The 22,474-nt window shown below is 41.3% G+C and overlaps 2 gene segments (V, D, J or C); both read right to left on the minus strand.

The window, feature by feature from the left end:
* Positions 1 to 11,695: 11,695 nt before the first annotated feature.
* On the minus strand, positions 11,696 to 12,289 carry LOC111817229. The segment is given in 2 exon segments: positions 11,696 to 12,072; positions 12,199 to 12,289. Coding segments are annotated over 2 exon segments (426 nt in total).
* A 2,086-nt stretch (positions 12,290 to 14,375) lies between these two features.
* The window catches only part of LOC101582702, a 30,160-nt gene continuing 22,061 nt past the window's right edge, over positions 14,376 to 22,474 (minus strand). Inside the window, 1 exon segment of the V gene segment in view lies at positions 14,376 to 14,408. Coding sequence covers positions 14,376 to 14,408 — 33 coding nt within the window.

Genomic DNA, 22,474 nt, shown 5'->3' on the forward strand with positions numbered 1-22,474 from the left:
TGGTCAGCACAACTGTACCTCCTGAAGAGGGCCTGTATTCAGCCCTCCCACTGTCATGGAAATGTGACAGCTGTCAGCTCAATCAGAGTCAGCATGAAGCTGCAACTGTCTGGATGACATTCACCCAGGCTTGAGTCCGGCTCCCCTCAGCAGTGGGTGCTGCAGTTGCAAAAAGGAGAACTGAACACAGAAATGTCAGCAGCATCAGATCACAAGTCTTGAGTTTAAAGCAATTAGGACTGAAAGGGAGCCTTCATTTGGACCAATCGCAGGCCTGCAGCTGCTGCCTAAGTAACACTCCCCTTATGCTTCTCCAGCTTCTCTGAGAAGGTTCTCTTGGGTGTAGTGACCCCATTTTCCCAAGCACCATTCTAAAACAAACAAAGCCTTCCTCCAGTCACCCCGTATATGTGCTAGTGATTTATTCCTGGGGCACTGAGGCCTAGGAAGCTCCACTGTTTAGAATTCTAACCCCGAGTAACATAACCAGTGCAGCTACATTGAACAGAAGAGCTCGAGGCACTAGGGTTGCTAATCGGCTGCCGTATCAAGCATAAGCCAGCCCTGACGGTGGCTGCTGGCAGCACAGACCGGTGAGGGGCAGGTATGATTGCTGGCATTCCACATCAATTAGTGCTAGGAGTGGTCAGGGCGAATAGCAGAACTCCACTCTGTCGATCAGTGATGTTTTTCTGAATTGAACTAAGAACCCTCAAGTGACTGGTGAGAGTACCAGCGATCCCAACACCAGGAGATCACGATGCTTCATGTGTGTGGATCGTGAAGTGCACACAAAATGCACATGATCATTGTCCCTTATACTTGTTCACTGAGCGTCTGCATCTCTCTCAGCTAGGGGTGTAGCATCGTCATCACCAGGTGCACACACATGCAGATGACCCCAGCAATTCCATGGCACTAACATGTGAGAAATCCCGTGATTCTACTCAAGCTGTAGTTGCAGAGGCCCAGCTGAGGGGTTTTGCTTTCCATTCCCTTTCTATGAATCACCACACTACTCTGAAAACACTAGACTCTTGGCCCCTCCCCCTTCCCCAAAGAAAAGCACCCCTGAGAGCGGCACACTGTGCCATTGTACTGGTGGTAACCTTGCATGGCGTGCTAGGGGAATGAGAGAGGGAATCTCAGAGCAATCGCTGCAGGAGGCTCCCGGGGCTTTCCCAACGTTAGAGTGCATTTTCAGACATGGACACCTCTCCTTTTGTGTTCTGCCTTTCACAGTTTCATGAGGCCCACGCTGCTGTGCTTTTATGTTACAGCAGAGAGGATTCAATAGGTTTTTCAGATGCTGTTATTGCAAGGAGGTGATTTAGGGCAACTCGTTTTACCTGTCTCCCACTGCTCACTTTGCTATGCATACGCTGGTACGTATCCTCAGGGATAGGTACGGATCTCTGACCTGCCTTAACTGAGGAGAGACATTATTATGTCTACGCTTGCAGGGATGTGGAGCAGAGAAGAAAGAGTGTAGAGAAACCTCTCTGGACCTTCTTCCTAAACTTCCCAGTGATCTGCAGAGTCTGGGTGCATTTGAGGAAAGCTCCCCCGCTGCTGGGCATGAGATTAGTTATCTCAGCTTAACTCCTCTGCTTCACTTTATGGTGCATGTTATGACCTGTGTCACTGTGGGAAGGTCACTGTAAACTGCTGGCCATAATGCTTTGCCAGAGTCATGCTCCAGGCTGCTGCTGCTGAGAGTGCAAGCTGTCACTGAGTCACATGGCACCTCATGTGCAGACTTCCTGCATTAAAGAAATACTCTCAGCAGATAGAAGCGGCAGCAGACACAGCTGGTGCCACTTGGTTTCTCACTTCTTCCTGGGAGGTTTATGTTGTGGCTTGTATCACTGTGGGAGGCCAATTGTTATACTGTTGACAGTAATAAGTTGCAAAGTCCTCAGGCTCCAGGTTCCTTATGGTGAGAGTGAAATCTGTCCCATATCCACTGCCACTGAACCTCGAGGACACCCCAGATTGCAAACTGTTTGCTTCATAGATCAAGCACTTAGGAGCTTTCCCTGGTTTCTGCTGATACCAGGCTAAATCATTGGTAATGCCTTGACTGGACTTGCAAGTCAGGGTGATTTGGTCTCCTGTGGAGGCAGACTAGATGGATGGAGACTGGGTCAACTGGATGTCACATCTCACGCCTGGAACTGGAAAAGGATGCACACACACACACACACACACACACACACACACACAATTAATCATTTTTCCAGGGAATTTCATTGAAGAAGGGCAACATTGACCACACCGAGCTGTGGAAATCCAGTGTTGTCTTTCCTTACCTGGTAGGCAAAGCAGCAGGAGCCACAGCAGCTGACCGGGAGCCTGCGTGTCCATGCTGTGTTCTGGCGTTCTGACTAGGTCTGACTTGGTCAGGGTGTAACTGGCTTGTTAAGAAGTCTTCAGGGCAGTGAGTTGTGCTCTGAGACATGCAAATCTTCAGGGGCTGGGGAAGGCTGGACGGAGTTGGGAGACTGGCTGATCTCAGGAACTCAGAACAGTCTCAGGGCCTTTTTAGGTCTGATCCACGGTCTGATCAATGGTATTATTATTCAATTTATGAAAATGAGCTCTCCCGAGGGCCCACAGGATAAAAGCAGTCTTCCATCAGTTATTCTACTGCTATCTGCCAGGTTCCTACATCTTTATCTGTTTCTATTTATTAGAGTCTATCAGACTACAGCTCACAAATTCACAGAAGTTTTTAGCCTTCTACCATCTGTTGCCTGTGATTCTTCTGTAGGCAACAAGGATTTTGCTATTGCTCTGATTCCTTGATTAGGTTTGTGTGCTCAGTTACTGGCAGTAATGTTGAGAAATGTGACCAAGTAGAAGGGACAGATATAAGAGCACATTTCATGATTTCTAAGGACACATCTGTATACTCAGTCTTTCCTTATCGTGTCTTGTCCTCTCCATCCAAACTCTACTTTCCCCTAATCGGTTTAACTCTATGTCTTACCCCTTTCCTGAAAGCTAGCCTCACCAGAGATTTTCTACCCTTGTCATTAAACTACGTCTTATACAAGGTCATCAAATATATCTATATAGAGACATAGATATACAGATATAAATATCTCATCATCCTATTATAATTTTCTTGCTTGTATTCGATGAACTTTGTGTTTCATAAGAAAAATACTACTTATAATACTAATACTGAATGTATAAGAAATAAGTTTATATTTTCTTTTCTCAGTGTAAAGTTTATAAATCTCCTATCCAGTTTTTCAGATCCTCCAGGCCAGTCCTACCAAGACCTACATTTCTGTTGGCTCTCCTTGGCACCCGAGTATCTCAATAGGCTTGTACGGGGGCAACCACAGTTTGAGCCCACACTTCACAAGAGTCTCTTTATGAAAAGACCAAGACTGAATCGCTCATGTTCTGCTTTGTCCACCACTGACATTTTCCCAAGACTCTATTTAAAAATGTTAACTGCTCACCTATCACCCTGCTAACCTGATTAAGAACTTCCTGATTGTTCTTCATTTGTCAAGTGAAGTAATTAAGATTGAAGGGATACACTCCTGGGAAAAAGTGCCCACATGAAATAGCTTCACAAAAACTGTCACATTCCTAGAAAAGGAAAAAGACAATGTAAAGAATACAACACCTGTGTATCCTTGAGTGAAGGAATATAAACTAAAATTGATTGGTCAAGAAAAAAACAAGCAAAGAAGATGATGTAATGGTGCCACAAAATTGCTTGGCATGAGGAGCTTCTGGGAAATGAGCAGAACTCTTGTATTAACAATGATGAACGAGATAGCGATAGAGGGCAAAGACACTCTCAACCTGCTAGGTATTTGGCTACATTTCACGTTCTTTAAAATCAAAGGATGAAATTTAGGAAAAATAGAGGTTAAGAGCAGAATATATTTTTTGAGAGAAAGAAAAATTCTTTCCTAGAAACAAAAGCCATCCCCAGTGGGTTGCCAAAGACCCTGCCTTTTCTAGGGATTTTTATGGAGTAAAACCATGACATGAGGCAGGTCCAGGGTGGGAAATATGGGAAAGCACAGGTGGGCATGACATGGGACAACACTGTAGTCAACCAATAAGATTATGAGTATCGTTGCTCAGATAAAATGGATTAAATTCAGATGAAATGGGGAAGCAAATCTTGTAGCAAGCAGGCACGAATACAGAACAAGAGTTTTCCTGCAGAGTGTTGGGTTAGTGGCTCTATTTGGCTTTTTACAATGATCTATACCTTCATATAATATTAAGCCCCATCATTTATCCTTAGGATGTATGTGGGTAATTTTGTTTCATATTTTAACTTTAGGTTTGGCCCAGAGCGGAGGTGCCTTCTCTCGTACAGTTGCAAGGCGTCTCCTCCTGTGCATGGGCCCTTGCAAAGGCCTGGCTCTGTCTGTCTATATTTTTATCTAACTCAGTTGCATATAGCAATAGTGTATGTGAGTACAAATTGTACTAAACTTCAGGACAAGTATCTAGTTGATGACAATCAATCATGGTGAGAATAAGCAATGTATGCACAATTTATAATTTGCCTGCACTTTTCTTCCATTATATTTTGATAGTTTTGATCAATGTTTAGACGTTGCCCACTTTTTTTCTCAGGTTAGATTTCTTGTTTTGTTCTTTTCTCTGAGACAGGGTCTTCCTATGCTTTGCAGGCTGGCCTCTAACTCACGGCGATCCTCCTACCTCAACTTCCTGAGAGCTGGGACTGCAGGTGTGAGCCCAGGCCCGACTGGACCTTAGTCTTGAAGCTATCACACTCACAACTTCATTCTGATGAAAGTTGTCACAAGCAGCAATAAGCAGATGAGAAAAAAATTGAAAATAATTGCACAAAACAAAACTGAAATTGAGCATTGTGATGATTTGACTGTTGAGAATTATGCCGAGTGGGTACTTAAATGAGAGTCACTTGTTCCCGCTGCTCAACATGGAGAATGACTGTAAGAAATATGTCATATTCCTTTTGCTAAAAGTACATTTTTGAAAATAAATTCATTATAAAGTCCTTCTATGAGGCTTGGAGTTAAGTAAATACTGGTATTTCTCATGAAAATGAAATAATAGAATTTTTAAAAGTCTATCTCTTGATTCTTTTTTGTCCACAATTTATTGCTGCTCTGTAGCTAGACAAAGTACTACTGAGGTATTATATTTGTCAAACAGAACTCTAACATGTTTTACACTATCTGGAGAATTAAAGAATAAACCTAATTCTGAACAAGGGTCTCTACACAGGCATCTACAACTGCACTCTCAGCTGGTCCCTCCCCCAGAGGTGGATAATGAGGCTACAGGTATCAGAATAACCTTCCCTCTGCAGGGTGGAGCTCTCATTGTTATGTGTTTCTAAACTGCACCAGGGTCAACCACAAAGGAATTTACACTGGTGATTTTTGTTACAGCTGCATTTCCTTTGCCTTGGCTGTTTATTCTGGGTTCGTGAAATTGGAATCCTGTGTAATATGTATGCGAAAAGAGCCAGAGGAGTGGGTTGTTTCTGTCAATTAAATTAAAGGTGACAGTTCTGGCATAGAGAGTGATGCTACTGCAATCTGCCAGAGACTCCCCAGCTTCTAGAATGAGCTACTGTGACGGTTTCTTTAGTTCAAAATCCCCTGTACTTAGACAATTCTTGTTTGGAGTAGGAGATATGGTCATATTAACTAGTGCAAGTTGAAATTACAATTTTACAAAAATTATCCCAATAGGAGGCACTGTGTGCGCTCCCCTCAAAGCACTCCCCCTCACTCTGAATGCAGTTATCCCATTGCTCTTGCCACTTTCAGAAGGAGCTCTGGACATCTTTTGTGAGTGTCTACTTGTGGCTGCTTCTAAGTCCTTAACCAATCAAAAAGTTTATAAGGATTTCTGTGAGATACCAATATTATAGTGTATACTCATTCAACATATTCACCAAAAATGGCAGTGCCATACATGTCTCTTTTCTAAAGTCAAAGTGATCATGAAGCTAAACATCTTGAAATAATTCAAGATATCAGAATAGGCACCTTCTGGCAATTAAAAGCGCTCATGGGAAAGGACTTTAGAACCCCTCCCTACTGGTTCTAAAATGATCACCTCACTGTCCCTATGTGGCAATTAGGATGAGATAAGTGTGCAGTTGATTAACAGCCATCTGACCTTTGTTTTATTGTAAATATAAGCATTCACCAAATTTTCTTCATTTTGTATTTTTGAGACAGGGTCCTGCTATAAGTCCAGGCTGGCCTTGAACTACTGCTAATCCCCCTGCCTGGGTGCTGGGAGTACAGATGGGCACCACCATGCTTGTCCCTCATCAAATTCTTGGGTCACACTTAGAGGATTTCTCTTTTGCTCATGAGTTCCAAATGATGCCGCAAACCAGACTCCCTAAGTAGAACTCTTTCCTTTGCACCACACGAGGCATTGCTATGTCTGGTTCTGAGGCTGACGAAAGACTCAGAGTAACTCTTTGCCTCTCTCTACCAAAACATTCCAATGACTGAATGCCTTACTTCATCTAGGCAGTTTTATTGTAAATGTCAGCATTCAGCACACTCACTGACAGCAAGCAGTGATATCAGGACTGGCAGCAGGGGCAGCCCAGCCTCACACTTCTGCTTTATTCGATGCTTTTTGCTATGGCTTGGGTCACCATGGGAGGTCTAGTATATTCCTGTAAGCAGTAATAAGTTGCCACATCTTCAATTTCTAGGCTGCTGATGGTGAGAGTGTAATGGGCCCCAGATCCACGGCCACTGAACCTTGATGGGACCCCCGATTGCACACTGGATGCATCGTAGGTCAGGAGCTCAGGGGCTTTCCTTGGTTTCTGCTGATACCAAGCTACATCCTTGCCTATGTCCTGACTGACCAGGCAATTAGTGGTGACTCTGTCTCCTACAGATGCAGATAGGAATGTTGGTGACTGGGTCATCTATTTGGCACATTTGGCACCTGGCATTGGGAACATAAAAGCAAATATATACACAGTTAATGATGATATCAATGACATCTCTTGAAAGGTCACTGAACACAGACCACAGTTCATTGTGTAACTTCACAGTGTTGCCCTTCCTTACCTGGGAGCCAAAGCAACAGGAGCCCCAGGAGTTGAGTGAGGACCCTCATGTACATGCTGTGTCCTGACTGGGACTGACTCCTGCTATGCAAATGACTAACCTAATAAGCATCCTCAGGGGAGTGGGCTGTGTTCTGGGCACATGCAAATCAGCAGGGCTGGGTGGGGATGGGCACCTGCAGGGCTGATCCCCTCACTAACTCTGCACAGCCCCAGGGACACCAGATGGCCCTGATCAGGCTAGGGACCCAGAGAAGGTGCTTGTCAGTGGCAAGTGTTTTGTTGCAAGATACTTAGGGGACATCTGTGAACACTTGAAATTGGCCAGAGAACTACATGAATTAATTACTTACATTGGGATCACTACTCAGAAGAACAATTTTTAATAAAGAACCTATTGTGTATTCTCAGAGTGTAGAGCTCTCAATCCAATTTATTTTCAAATATTTTCAGGTGCTATACTGATTTCACTGTCTTGAGAATAAAATTCTTCTAGTATTTTCCAATTAAAATGAGTACACATTGGGCCTATATACATATATTCTAAAACATTTTTATTGACCTTCATCCACTGTTATTTTCTGTGTAGTACCAAGCAACGTTCTGCAGACAACTAGAAATAATGTCATTCTTTCATTGGCAAGGGTGTCCCTTTCAGATGTACCAAAGCTGCCAAAGCTATTCATGTCTTCCACATGCAGAAACTACCTGGACTCCAGCTTAGTCTTGGTTTGGAGACCTCTGAATTCTACCCTGGTCTATGCTATTTGCTAACATTTATCACAGTTTGCCATGGCAAAGAGCTAATTAATGGTGTCTCATCTAATTGATTCAACAGATTCTGGTTTCTCTACCTCTAAGATCTGGGCTTAGGTTAAAAATGCAAAAAAAAAAAAAAAAGACATTTGAACAACTGTCTGCATACTTGCTAAATGCATAAGTATTCCTCCTTTATGCCTCATAATGAATTCTAAATATAATCACCTTAGAAAATTTTTAAAATACATAAGGCCACATTCCCTAGGAGCTGTCTGCTCGGAGACCCAATTGGGTCATCCTTAGTAATTGGTTTGCACTAATAATAACCCTCATATTTGTTTTGAGGAGTTATTTTTGGAGATGGTTAATTTTTTTTCTACAACCATGTACCTCTAATCAGTGTTTCCTGAAATTTCAGAGATTTCTTGTTGTTATTTCTTCAAGAATTGTCTCTGTCTCTTCTGCCTTTTGCTACCACAGCTCATATAATGTACACATCATAGGAGCTTGGTTACATCAAGCGAGTCCTTAGAATCTCATTTCTCACTGTTATTCAATGCTTTTCTGTTTATTCCATGACTCAATAATTCCCAGCAGGACTGTTTTCAATATGGCTGATTCTTTCTTTTGCCTGTTGAAACCTAGTCGTGGACTTCCCAATTTAGTTGTGGTTTGTTTTTTTTTTTTAATTCTATAATTTCTTTGAAAATGTGATTGTTCTCTCATAAGTGATATTTGTATTTAACCATACAGTTTTTTTTTCCTAGACTATTATCAGTTCTTTGGCTGTTTCCTTTTTATTCTGTACATCTATTTAAGTATTTAAGGCAATCATATGAAAGATGATGCTTTGTAAGTCTCAGATATTTGTGTGTTCAGTGATAGTTTTTGCAGTGTTTTAAAATTTGAATAGGACAGATTCTCTATCTCTCCGTCTTTGTTCTCTCTCTCTCTCTCTCTCTCTCTCTCTCTCTCTCTCTCTCTCTTTCTCTCTCTCTTTCTCCTCTATTGAAATATTATACACTTGAAATAAATATACACTTTTCCCTGTGATTGGGTATTGATAACACAGCTTTACTAAAGGTTGGGTACTCCCCCTGGGATGTGGCTTCTACCTAAGTGAAGAAAGTGCTGTTAAATTTTTGTGGGGTGTGGATCTGGGTTTGTAGTGGGTTTTTTCTAGATGCCTCTTGTTTTGAAATCAGTTATCAATGGTGTCCTCAGCCAGCCTGTCCATGGCTTCCACGTCTTCTTGGATTTCACGATTGTCCTACATGTGGCATCCACGTTCCACGTTGCCCACCACTGACTTCCACAGGTTCGTCTGAAAACCTTAGTGTTGTGCTATACTTCTTTTCCCTGCCTGAATCAGGAAATATAGAACTAACTAGATTTTAAGAATATTAGAGACAAGTTAGAAAATTTCAAATAAATTCCACTGTGCTTCTTTTGGTTCAAAGGAGAGATTAGAAATTGGGGTCTATTTCTCACCTGTGTCCCATAATGATGGTTGGAGCAAAGGTATGCGAAGAACCCCAATGTGTTCTACTGTAATTAAAGAGGTCTTTCATTTCCTTGTAATCCAAGAGCATGACTTCCTTCCTTCCTTCCTTCCTTCCTTCCTTCCTCTTTGCTTCCTTCCTTTTTTCTTTCTTTCTTTCTTTCTTGCTTGCTTGCTTTCTTCATTTCTTTTCTGTCTCTCTTCCCTTCTAATTTCTTTTTCACTTTCACTGTAGATATTTTAATGATATCTAAAACATATAAAAGTTTTCTTATTGAGTGTATAGATTTCCATTTGTTTACTTTTTTCATCAGTATGTGTAAGAAATATGTTCTGGAGTTTCCTATTTTGCTAATAGGATACTGATCATTCCTGGTATCAATGTAAAATAAAAAGTTATTGAGCTCACGTGTTAAATGGGAAACATTAAATTTTATATGTACTCCATTATATTCTTATCTAATATACTAAAGAATAATGTGTCATAATTTCAGTTGGACTCATCATGGAATATATTGTGTTGAAATATGCAGCATTCTCAAACACAGCTCATTATCTTAAGGACCAGCAAAGCTTCATCCTTTTATTCCAAATCATCAATTTCTACTATAGTGTAATATTGTATTTTATTTTTAAATATTTTCTGAAATTGTATGTATTTATCTTTAAAATATGGAAATCATCCATTATTACTTATGCTATGTTATCATCACCCTTCTGCTTTATTTTATTTTCATTTTGAAACTATTTGTGATGATTTAATATGTAGGTTTTGACTGACCAACATTTTCGCAATAAAATCTTCAGACCTAACCTAAAAAATTCCCACTTATTAATAAAATTATAAACTTTTATTTTAAATAGAACTTAATAAATCTCGACAGACCACTACTTTCCAGGCAGAGGCATCAACATAGCAGAAGTCAATAACAATAACAATTGGTCTAAAAATCAAGATGAAAATGGCATGCAGGACTTAGGAAAGAAATGAACATAAAATCCAAAAGTTTCAAGGGAGAAGTGCCCTTTCAGCAACCAAGTGTTCTCCCTTCTCTTGTTCCCACATGTGCTTTTCTAAACTCAGATGTCAACTGAGACTCTTCCTTTTCCACACAGAGGGTCCACACTGCAGAATGGAGCCCAGCCAAGCTGTGACTTGTGGGGAGACCTTCCAAGACTGGGGAGAGGCTGAGCCCTGCACACCAAGCTGGGCTCTGCTAGGAGAGTGGCGCAGAACACTGCCTGGCCCTGAACAGGAGAGAGACCTACGCTGAGAAGGGAGGCTGTGTGACGGAGGGGACAGAGAAAGAGTCTTGATTGCAACAAACTAATGCCCCTGTGTACACTAACTAAGGGGACTCTATGCTGAAAAATGGTATATTACTTTTTGTGCACCCACAAACGAGCCTTGATTATGAGGCTGTGATTTGGAAAGAACTTAACCCACAATGTATAAAGGCAAGGAGTACTAGGCTGAGTTTCATTCAGCCTTCTTCCCATCATGCTGGCTGCCCAGAGGGCTGGTGAACTCCTTTTTCCTCACCACTGCTCATGCCCTGGCTGGCTGAGGGGAGCTTAACGCATGGTGTCCTGACGACATCCTCTGGCTGTGAGAGGGAGCAGTTCACAGATCCACCTTCTTATGCACTTTCTAATTTCAAAATTAAATTTGATCTTTCAGTTTCCTCTATGATGTCTACATAAGCTCTCTGGATTTAGAAACACACTTGTGTTGAAATAAAACTGAGGAGTGTGGGAAGGTGTTAAACATATAATAATAGTAGCACATTCCACAATCAGAGAGAGAAAGCCTTTCAACCTGGCATGGTTTCATTGAGTTGTATCAAAAAAGGGAGAAAAACCTACTGAAAGATGACACATTGTAGCTGTCAAAATAGAACAAATAAAATGAAGAAGATACGAGACAAAGCAAAACTGCACACTAAGGAATCTGCACCCACTTTATGTGTTTTCAAATGTATGTGTTGCTGTCTTCACTTCACTTCAATGCTACCAACTGAGCATGCTCAGAGGCAGTGGGAGGACTACTTTCAATGCTATTATCTGAAGCCTAAACCTGGACCAAATGATCCACTAGTTTGGTTCTTGGTGGCACACATAATGACTCCGGCCAAAGGCAGTGACCAGGCCATGGAGATTTGCCTCTGCTTTGGAGGCCGCAATCACTGGAAAAGTTGTGTCATGTGCTCAGGCTGCTCTGGTCCTTGCTGTATCAAGGGCATCAGGAAGAACTCAGAGAAGGGCAGGAGAAACCACAGACACAGAAAGGGGAAGTGAGTGTGCACGTGCATGAAGGAAACTCTGAGACACCAAGAGTTGCCTGGTCCTCAACTGCAAGCCTGAGGAGCAGCCAAGGCCTCCCACTGCGGGCACTTGCAGGTTTTTGTATCAGGGTGAATCACCGTGGGAGGAAGATTATCATCGTGCTGACAGAAATAATAGGCAGCATCCTCACGTTTCAGGTCATTAATTGTCAGGGTGAAATCTGTTCCGTATCCACTGCCACTGAACCGGGAAGGGACGCCAGAGATAAGGTCAGTGGTATATTTAATGAGGAGCTTAGGAGATTCTCCTGGTTTCTGTTGATACCAGTGCATATCATTATCAATGTCTGTGCTGGCCCTGCAGGTGATGGTGGCTTGGTCTCCCACAGCCGCTGACAGGAGCGCTGGAGACTGTGTGAGGACAGTTTCTGCCAGCGAATCTGCCAAAAGAGGAAACAGGAAAAAGTAAGTTACATGCATCCTATTTGGAGAATATGAAAATATGTAATATTTGCTGGAGATTCTGAGGATTTGAATCCATGAAGAAGAACAAATGTTTCTCTTACCAGAAATCCAGAGGAGGAAGAAACTGAGGAACTGAGCCTGGGACACCATGACCTTGACTCTGACCTTCAAGTGAGAGTTGGCTTATCAAACAGTCAAAAACATGTATTATATGGCTTCAGAGGTATTGAGAGGATAATATATGGGAGGAATAGGCAAATTATAACATATGTAGTGGGGGTGGGGAGGTGGTGCTGAAGTGGCAGGCAGTGCAGCTGTTCACAGGATTCATGCATGATTTCATTTTCACAGCTGTTCTGACACTCAAGTGTGCCATAACCTAGCGGGCCGTGGCGGCTTCTCATTTCTTTGCTTTCCTTCAAATGCACTTTTCAGCCTGCAGGTTTCACTAGCACACCTTCTGCTGGTTTTCTTTTCTGTCTAACATGTGAGGACTAGACTCCAGGGAGATACACAGTCCTGTACTGTCCCGCGTTGACCCTGGTAACCAGGATCCTATTGTGTCCATCGTGATGGAATCCAGACCCGAGAGACCCTCTTCATCCTCATCTCGGCCGCGCACTCAGGTCCTGACTTCGCAGCTCTAGTTTTAGCTCACAGTAGCGCAAATACCACTTGCTGAATACTGACTGTGTTAAGCTAGAGCCCTAAGCCCCAGGAATTTTTGGTGTATTCACACTTTACTTTGACAAGATTCAATTAACTTATTCACAATGGACTGGGAACAATTACCTAGAGTTATTTTCTTTTTCATACATTTATTGCAGAATTTGAAAATGTAACTTCAGAATTACAGCTGCACATTACAGTATATGATGAACACAAGAAATCAGGTTAAGTGTACTTTTTGAAGGCAACACGTTGTTTATTTAAATAAAAGAGTCTACTTAGAAAAGGATGTCTTAAAAAGAGGGCAGTAATGAAATCTTAAAGAACAAAAAATATGTAAGAAGAGACAGAATATGTAGCTATATAGTCACACACAGAGATACACACATATAGTACGTGTAGGTATGACTTAGGGTTGTATCAATATAATGAAATTAATAATATCTCTAAATTAATCTTTGTAAGCAAAAGTCCCAAGGTTTCTCACCAAATGTGTCGTACGAGCAAATCACTGTACATAGAAAAAGTAGGAAAGGAAAACATCTATAATGAAGGTATCTTAACAATGGAAATGTGAAAAATAAAATAGGTAAAGGGTATTATTCAGTTATTCATACAAATATTAAAGCAAAGAGTGTGTGGAGAAAATGGACTTAACAGAGTTAAGTAACTTTTCTGTCGCATACTATTCAGTGAATTAATTTCACAAATTGCACCAAGTGATACCACATATTTGAAAATATGTTTAACAATACCAATAACTTATGACATGAAATTGTTCATAAAATATAAACTTAGATGATTCGTTGACCTTACATCAAAAGCATCACAAGGGAAACCTGCATAGTTCGCTCTTCATCAAAAGTACAGCGTCTGGGGGTCTGACCCAGGCTTCAGCGAGCGAGTGCAGCAATGAGTCCTACACTAGCTGACACTTCATGCAAGTCATATACTCCACAAAGAACTCATAACCACAATGGTTAGAGAATGCTCAAAATCTAGTAATAAAACTCACCACATTTTTACCACCCAAACCAAAAATAACACAAGTCAAACAAGAGTAAGTACACAAAGAAACAATTAACCAAAGAAGGCCTAGAGAAGACATAAACACCTTTAAAAATGTTAAATATAATGAAACTTCAGAAAAGGCATATTAAATGTACACACGCCTGTCAGAGCCTCTAACATTGGAAAACATAATGAAAGATTTACTGCTTATAAAGAAATCCAGAAAAGTGCCTAGTCATACATTGTTGATGGAGCTATAACATGATGCAGCAATTAGAAACAAAAATGTAACCATTTTTTTGATAATTGAAAGTGTAATTACACAATATTTCAGCAAAAGAATTCTTGGGCATGTGTTTTAGAGAAGGAATGCATATATTCACATAGAAATATAAAGAAGAGTTCATTGAAGTTTTATCTTTTCCACCTGGTATACTGCTCGCACGTTGCTCAGATAAAAAGGTTAAAAATTGTGGTGCACTGATGACTCAGCAATAGAAAGGGGCAAACTGTGAATAACTTGGATGAACTGCAAGGAAGTTATACGAAGGGAAAACAAGCCAGTCTCAGAACGGTACTCAGCACTGTACGGGACCCTTCAGGAAGTTTTGCTGGGGTCAATGGTGGTGTACTGAAGGGTGTGAACAGAAACAGCAGGTAGTCCTGTGGGGCTGAAAGAGATGAACATCTTGGCTATAATTTGATAAGACCAAGGTGCGTACTTTAACATTTGCAAAGAGCATCGCCTCTGTCTCCCACACACCACGTGTAAGCTGCAAGCACAGATATAAAGGGTGCCTGAGTGAGTTGTGAAAGTGTATAAACTCCAGGGAATAGATGAACACGAGCTTCTGGGTTGTCATGTTGTACTACAGTTATGCAAGGTGTCATCACTGGAGAGATCAAGGCAAGGATGTGTAAGACTTTCTTGTGCATTATTTTGTGACTTCCAGTTAATATATATCTAGAAATAAATGGCAAGAAAAATACTCTCGTCTTTATTCCTGAAAGGCCTGAAGAGATGAGTCTCTGTGTCTCCAGTGTTTGGGCAAATGTTAAAGCCTTTAGTTCTCCATCTACTGGTGAATGCAAGAACTTGTGTAGACTACAGGAAAGGAAGTTAGAGTAACAGAGTGAAATTAAAACAAATTCATTTGAGAAAAATAGCATAAAATGAAAATTCTTCAACTGGTTCAACTTTACTGCCTTCAATAAGAGATATTCTAGTATTTCCATAGGATGAAAACTAATACTCAAAGGAAGGGTTAATTTTATATCAACAATATGAAACTGAATTATGAAACATTTACTGCAAGAAGCAGGATTCTAAAAAAGTCATTAGATGATTTAATATTTGACATCTGCAGTAATAAAAACAGTGTAGAAGACTTAATAGAAGACCTTGCTTAAAGTAGTAAATTATATAATATGTATTTTTAAATATGTCTTACTAGTAGAATCAAAAATTGTTTAAACTGAAACTGTAACGATGCAGGGTGAAAGCCAGCATGGGAACTCAGTGTCCGTGAACACGTAGGTACTGGAATCCCTGGGTATGTTTGTAGAGCTGAATGCTTGTTTTTCATATTTAGAATATTATCATTTCATACAGATGGCATAACATGCTAATAAGTTTCTTATAAGAAATAGAAATGTAACCACATTACTTAGAATTGTGGAGTTAAACATATGGGAAGCATTGAAAGTTTCCATTTTCTAAAATACTGGGTGGAATCCAGAACTTAACCTGAGCCCCAAAGAGCCAATAAGATGACAAAGATGCACTCATATTCCCAAAATGCTCCAATTCCTGAAGTGAATATCTCAACATATTAGAACCTTAGCTAAAAAAATAACCACTGTCAATGGGTTGAATGAATTAGTTGTGGTTATTCAAATAATAGCGTGTTACACACCAGTGAAAACAAAATATCAGGCATGGAAATGGGTTTTTGGAGAGCTCCTGGATTTCTGATGACTTGAGAGATTAGATTTTCTTCCAAAATTTGGATGATGCTTAGGATACCTTTATAGAAAGTCGGGCTGCAGTCAGTGTGTCCATGAGTTGCAAAGAACAGGGAGCAGAGTGATACACAATGCCTGCTGGAGCACCTCATGCTCACGGCTGACCTCTTCTTGCCAGGGGTGAACTTAGTCCCTCATACTTGTACCCGCTAATACAGAACTAATGTGCTGTGCCTGTAAAGATAGCATAGGCAATTTCTCAGCCCCCTGAAGTGTTGTAGGTATACATTTTCACCTAAGAGAAATATCAGAGCTGATGAGGGGAGAGGGGAAAGACCCTCGGTCCCTAAAGCTTTGGTTACAACCCTGCAGCTTTGCATGTCTTCCTCTGAAATCACATGGCAGCATTGTTTTTAAAGAATGTTTAGAAAGATGGAAAAATTAAGACCAAAAGAAGGATAGTTGGTGCATAAACAAGCGCACTGTTCAAGTGATGCTCAGAATAAACTGTTGAGTAGTTGACAGTCTCCAGCTCCCTGGGTGCTTCTCAAGGGGAAATCGTCATGCCACCTGCAGAATCGCTCCTTACACTGCTCTGCTAGAAGCTAAGCACTCCTCCAAGGCTCTTGGATTATCACACATTAACCCAGCCTCCGTGTTCATCTGGCAACATTGGAAATGTTGCTGGAACCTCTGACTTAGTTATTTTTCTCACATTGCTAGTACAAAATACCTGACACCATTACAACCTCTTACTCTGGTGAGCAGTGCTCCCATGACCTCCTACAGACTGGAGCCTATACCACTTCAGTTCATCCTGGCCCAGCTCTTCTACCACATGACCTGGTGGAGAGATCAGACCTCTGTCTGTGGGTCAGGACTTCCCACCTCATCTCCAGAGCAACCAGCACTGAACAGCATTTAGGTTCTCCTAAAGGAGCACCAGGTTCTCCTCCAAGAGCACAGGGAACCATGTGGGTAAGGGCAGCAGCTGAGGTAGCCTGTGTCCAGTAGCTTGTGCAGTGGAAGGTCAGCTGGAAGCCATGTTGCAGATGTGCTGAGGGGCCCGGATGCAAACCCAGAAATTCAGAAGGCTTCTGAGCCAAAGCATGAGCAGGAAGGAGAGAAACCTCATTCCACTGGGGAATTATTATGGAAGAACTAACCCAGTTCCTGAACAATGTCACTCATCAGATCGTGAGGTGATGCCAAGAATCTGGGGAATGGTAGAAAGTTCCCAGTGTTCACACTGGATCATGACACAGAATGCGAGTGCTCTTGGGCTCATGTTTTTGTGTGGCTTCTTCTTAGAAAACAGGCTGCAAGCGACTATCCTGGAAAGGGATAGTTATGGGAGGAAGTTCAGTAGTAGGCAGAAAAGGAGGGCCAGACAGAAGAGAGCAGTCAAAAAAATCAGCTCATATCATATGTAAAGAAAAGTGTATGCTGACTCCTGTGTAGCAAAAAATGTGGGCTATTTGGATACTGTATTAAATTAAACATTTTTAAAATATCACTATCAAGTTAATAAGCTTGTAGAATTGTAAGCCTTCTTTTTCTTTCAAATTGTGTATGCCATTAACTAAACATGTATAATTTGACCAAAGTCCTATTTAACTGATAAAGAACACAGACAGACAAAAACAGTTCTAGGTATGATTTCACAAAAGAGTTGTGTGTTAATACCTGGGCAGTTATTAAAATAACATATTTTGAAGATTAGAAGAAATGTGTAGTCAGTGTCATCCATTCACTAGCTTTCCTTGCAAAATGACTGTAAGGTGCAATCCTTGAAATTTGTTCAGAGTTGTGTATAGTGCTGAAGTGTTCATGTCCCAAATAATGGAGGCTGTCTGTAGGTCCCCACGTCTCTTTCTTTACCCATAGCAGAAGGAAATGGACCTAGATGATCTATACACAGAGGATCATTTCAGAGCAGCTGCCACTTGCAGGTTTTAGGATGCAGGTGGACTTTGGAACCTCTACCTGGAGACACTGTCAGCTAGCAGATAACTTGCTGACTAGTCCCACTGTTCTACAAGATGCAAGACTTCCAGGAACAAATTGAAATGTTAGGAATGAGTCATCCAAAATACAACCTAAATAAACATATTACCAGAGTGAATGCACATTTATGTCCTATAATTGTGGCCTGTAATTTGTCAGAGACCAAGAGACTTATTCAACCCCAATTACGAAGACATGGAAAGTCTTGATAAGCAAGTAAGTTAGATCCTAGGATACTATTTGGACAGGAAAGACTGATTTTTAAATATTAAAACAAATGAACTTCATACCTTTCTCTAAGTTTCTGATAACACCCTGTCACCAGATCCTGTTGTTCTTCATACTATCTGGGAAACAAAGTGGTTTCATCCATGACTTAATTTCTAACCAATCAGATTGTTTTGTGTTCTATATTGATTTATTTACTCCATGTTATCTCTATAAAATTTGAGTGATAGTTCATTGCTTATGGAAATACCAAGCAGATTTTCTTTTCAATGAAAGAAAACCCTTTGCTTTCTTATTGCTATACACTTGAAGGGTTTGCTACACACTGAAATATCTTAATTTTCTAGATTAGACAAATTAACTCTGTCCAAACCCTGTGCCTCTCCATCAGACTGATGAAATATTTCAAGGCAGGCATTCTCATTTGAGAAGTGATTTAGAAACAAGGACCACAAAGAGAATTTTCCCAGTCAAAGCAGGTACTATATGTTTATATATGCTAATATTGATCGCAAATATACAGAGGTATATTTTCCATCTAGAATAAGAAGATTGCATACAGACCTGTGTGTATATGTGTGTGCAGTTATATGACCTTTAACATAAACACATGTTTATATAAGACAAGTCAGAAATTAACAAAAATATGAATGCATAAATATAAGTGTCTGTCTGTCTGTCCACATAGACACACATGTGTTGTGTATATACCTATTTTGTTGTGATGGGAAATGAGCCCAGTGACTTCTCAATGAGCTGTATCCCAGCCTTTTTTTTAGATATTGTCTTAATAGCTCCTCAGTCTGAACTAGAACCTATGATCCTCCCGCCTCAGCCTCCTACAGTGCCGGAATTATAGGCATACGCCAACTTTCCAGACCATATTCTTTTATTTATGGACTATATTTTTAAGACTTTATGATGCTTATGTATGTCTGAAAAGGACATTATAATCATTCTGTTTGGCTTTATTATAATTTAAAATATAAGTTAAATTAAATTCTAAATTTCTCCAATATTCTATATCTTTTTATGGCTGAATTCCTAAGTATTTTTATCCTATCGGGTTTTTTTTTAAATCAGTGCATTTGTATGTGTGGACATGTGTATTATTTTTAGTCAGCTTTGTAATAATAATAGTTTTTAATAAGCTCTGTTAAAATTTGGTGCTTCTAACTTTAAGCATTCACTGTTCTGCTCAAGGAGTTCCTTGTAATAGTCATCAGCTGGCTCAGGAAGGCAAATCTGTTTGGATCCACCCTAGAGACATGGGAAGGCTGCTTATTTGTGAACTGAGTTTGATCTGATCCACAGCAGACGGGCTGAACTGCCCAAGCACATTCCCTGACAAAATGGGGACTGAAGAAAGAAAACAAAGCTGTGCTGGGAAGCTTGAGGTCAGGAATCTCCTACACAGGTCCGCAATATATTGATTCATTCATTCAATCTGACAATTCCTAAAGTCTCTAAAAACCTCAACTACACATAGTTCTCAAGGTATTTGCATACAGCATGGAAAGCAATCATGTTCTTCAATTCTTATATGTAAAAATATTTTCAAATACAATTTTACTTTAAGAATAAAAAGTTAAAAGCCGCAGAGTTCCATGTTTCAGAATGGTGGCAGCAGCCACACCAGGTTCTGGAATGGCACCAGCATGGAGAACTTATTCCTCAGAATCAGGATCAGAGTGCTCAGCGATCCAGGCACTTGACCCCTAAAGCCAAGAGAGAGGAAAACCTGGCTACTGCTCCAGCTGGCAGCAGACCTTGGCATCATCCACGTGGTGCTGGGTTTAGGCCCATGCACAATGCAGGAGTTCTTAGGTTAAGAAGGCTTCCACCTTCATTTCAGAAGAAGGCCTGGGAGGCCAGGCGGTGTGCCCCTGAGAGGGCAGTGTGTGAAGCTGTGAGAGGGAAGCCTACTCAGTGGAAACCCCAGAAATTTGGAAAAACCAGGAATGTGGACCATCTAAGGGAAACTACAAGGAGGGAGCAGAGCAGGCCTGGGAGAGAAGCCAGGGGTGCTAACCACCACGAGTGCTGTAGGGGCGGAGCCATGTAAGGCCTCTGGAGCTCACAACTCATCATAGATTGCTTCGGATGACTCACATGGAATTGTGGGACTTAACGTTTGCCCTGCTGGATTTTGGCCTTGTGTTAGTCCCAATGCTTGGTATCCTGCTGGGTGTACCTTTTGGAATGGTAATGTTTATCTCGTGCCTTTGAATGTTGCAAGTATTGCATTTCAATATAAGGAGGAAAGAGAAGCTAGCTGCTTGAGCTGCTGCTGCCCCTCCCTCTCACTCTCTTGCTCTTTGCTGCTGCTAGGAAAGGTTGCTCTTTTGCTATATGCCAGGCTGCCTTGGAGCCAGCTGAGTATGGACTGGAACCTCCAGTAACTGTGAGCTAAATAAACCTTTCCTTCCTTCAAAATTAAAATAAAATAAAAAGTTGAAAAGCTGGGTGTAAGGGTACATGCCTGTAATCCCAGCACTGAGGAGGCTGAGGCAGGAGGATGGCTTGAGTTCAAGACCAGCCTCACTTTGTAACCTCAAGGCCAGCCTGAACTGCACAGCAAGACCTTGTCTCAAAGAGACAAATTAAAAAAAAAAAAAAAAAAAAAAAAAAAGAATAAAAAGCTCAATGTGTTTTCCAGGTGTGGCTTTAAATAGAAAAATATTTTAAATGACATTGCTTAGAGGGACATCTCTTTAACTGAATTGAATAACCACTAAAAGACAGGTTTTAACCCACCTGTGGGTCTGTTGTTCTTGTTCAAATCCCACCATCGCACAGCGGGTCCGAATGAAATGGTGATTCTGTGTCCATAACGTGCTGAGCAAGACGCTGGGCACACGGCTGGTATGGAACAATTTTCACCAGGAAACACATATTTTTATAAAATAAAGTAATTAAAGTAATTTTTTTTTAATTTTTGGTTTATTTTCCTGGTTTGTGTTTCCAAGGAAGTTTTCCCCGCTCTATGTTGACATGAAACTTCACGCAAATGTTTCTATATACAGTGTTTCTCCTAATTTCCTCTATTTTCCAGTTTAATCTATTCCTCAGTGGCATTGCCTGATATGGTCCCTTACTCACAGGTAATATTATGAAACACAAGCAAATATAGTTTGGTGTCATTCACTAACAGGAGGAAATCTGAGACGTGGGACATTAGTGAGCATCCTGGGCTCTCTTTTATGCCTACCTCATAATCACCATCATCCCAGAAGCACATTTCTCAGAACCACTTTCCCTTTCATGCTTTGCTGTGGAGCTTCTCTATAGAAATAATCCTATGAGATCTTAGAGGCAGAAGAGAGCCTTACACTCACAGAAATCAGTGGGCAGATACATGACCAGAGGCAAGGACTGGAGCCTGCTGTGGGGAAAGGCTGTGGGTAGAAGATGGAATCAGGCAATGACTCTCAGGTTCTCTCCACTGGGCAGAGAATCGTATGATTAGCAGCCCTATTTTTTTTTTCCTATTTCTTGCTGCTGTGTGCTCTGCCTCGCTTTTCCCAACTTCCCCAGGACAGTCAAAGCTGTTGGCTAAATTACAACTCTATATTAAAACAATTCCCACTTACGCTGTCTTCAATGGCTTCTCTTTTGCACCAGAGTTGCAAATGATACCTTAAACCAGTCTGTCCTTTATATTGAGAAAGGAATTGACAATCTGAGCTGCCAGGGTTGAAGTCCAGAGAGACTGACTCTGCCACTTCTAACAAAACCTCCTGGTGAATTCAAAGCCAGGCTCTTTCTATATAATCTTCACAGAAACTGGACATACCAGCAGCTGGGGCAGCCCAGGCGCACGATGCTGCTTCCTTATGTGCTTTATTCTGTGGCTTGTATCACTGTGGGAGGGTACTTGACAGTAATAAATCACAACATCTTCAGGCTCCAGGTTACCAATGGTGAGAGTGAAATCTGATCCAGATCCACTGCTGCTGAACCTCAATGGGACCCTGGATTGCAAACGGGATACTCCAGAAATTAGAAGTTAGGTGCTTTTCCTGGTTTCTGCTGATACCAGTTTAATGCATTGCTAATGCGCTGGCTGGTTCAAGAATTGATGACTGTGTCTCCAAGACATGGAGACTGGGAGGATGGAGACTGGGCTATCTGAATATCACATCTGACACCTGATATGGGAAACATGAAATAAAAGTTCACACAATCAATCATGTTATAAGAAACCTTCCTTGAAGAACCAGGGACCACTAGCCCCACTGGAGTGTAATTCCCAGCGCTGCCCTTGTTTACCTAAGAGCCAGGTAGTAGGAGCCTCAGGAGCTGAGCTGTGTCATCCTGTTTTGCATGCTGTGTCCTAACTGGGACTGACTCGTGCACAGAGTGTAAGCAGCCTATTGAGAAGGCTTCGGGGCATGGGCTGTGCTCTGAGGACCTGCAAAGCAGATGGGGTTGAGCAGGGCTCAGCATGGTGGTTCGCCTCAGGAACACAGAAAAGGCCAGAAGGCCCAGGTCCCA

The sequence above is a fragment of the Octodon degus genome, unplaced genomic scaffold (genome assembly GCF_000260255.1).
Source record: "Octodon degus isolate 3935 unplaced genomic scaffold, OctDeg1.0 scaffold00052, whole genome shotgun sequence".
NCBI lineage: Eukaryota > Metazoa > Chordata > Mammalia > Rodentia > Octodontidae > Octodon > Octodon degus.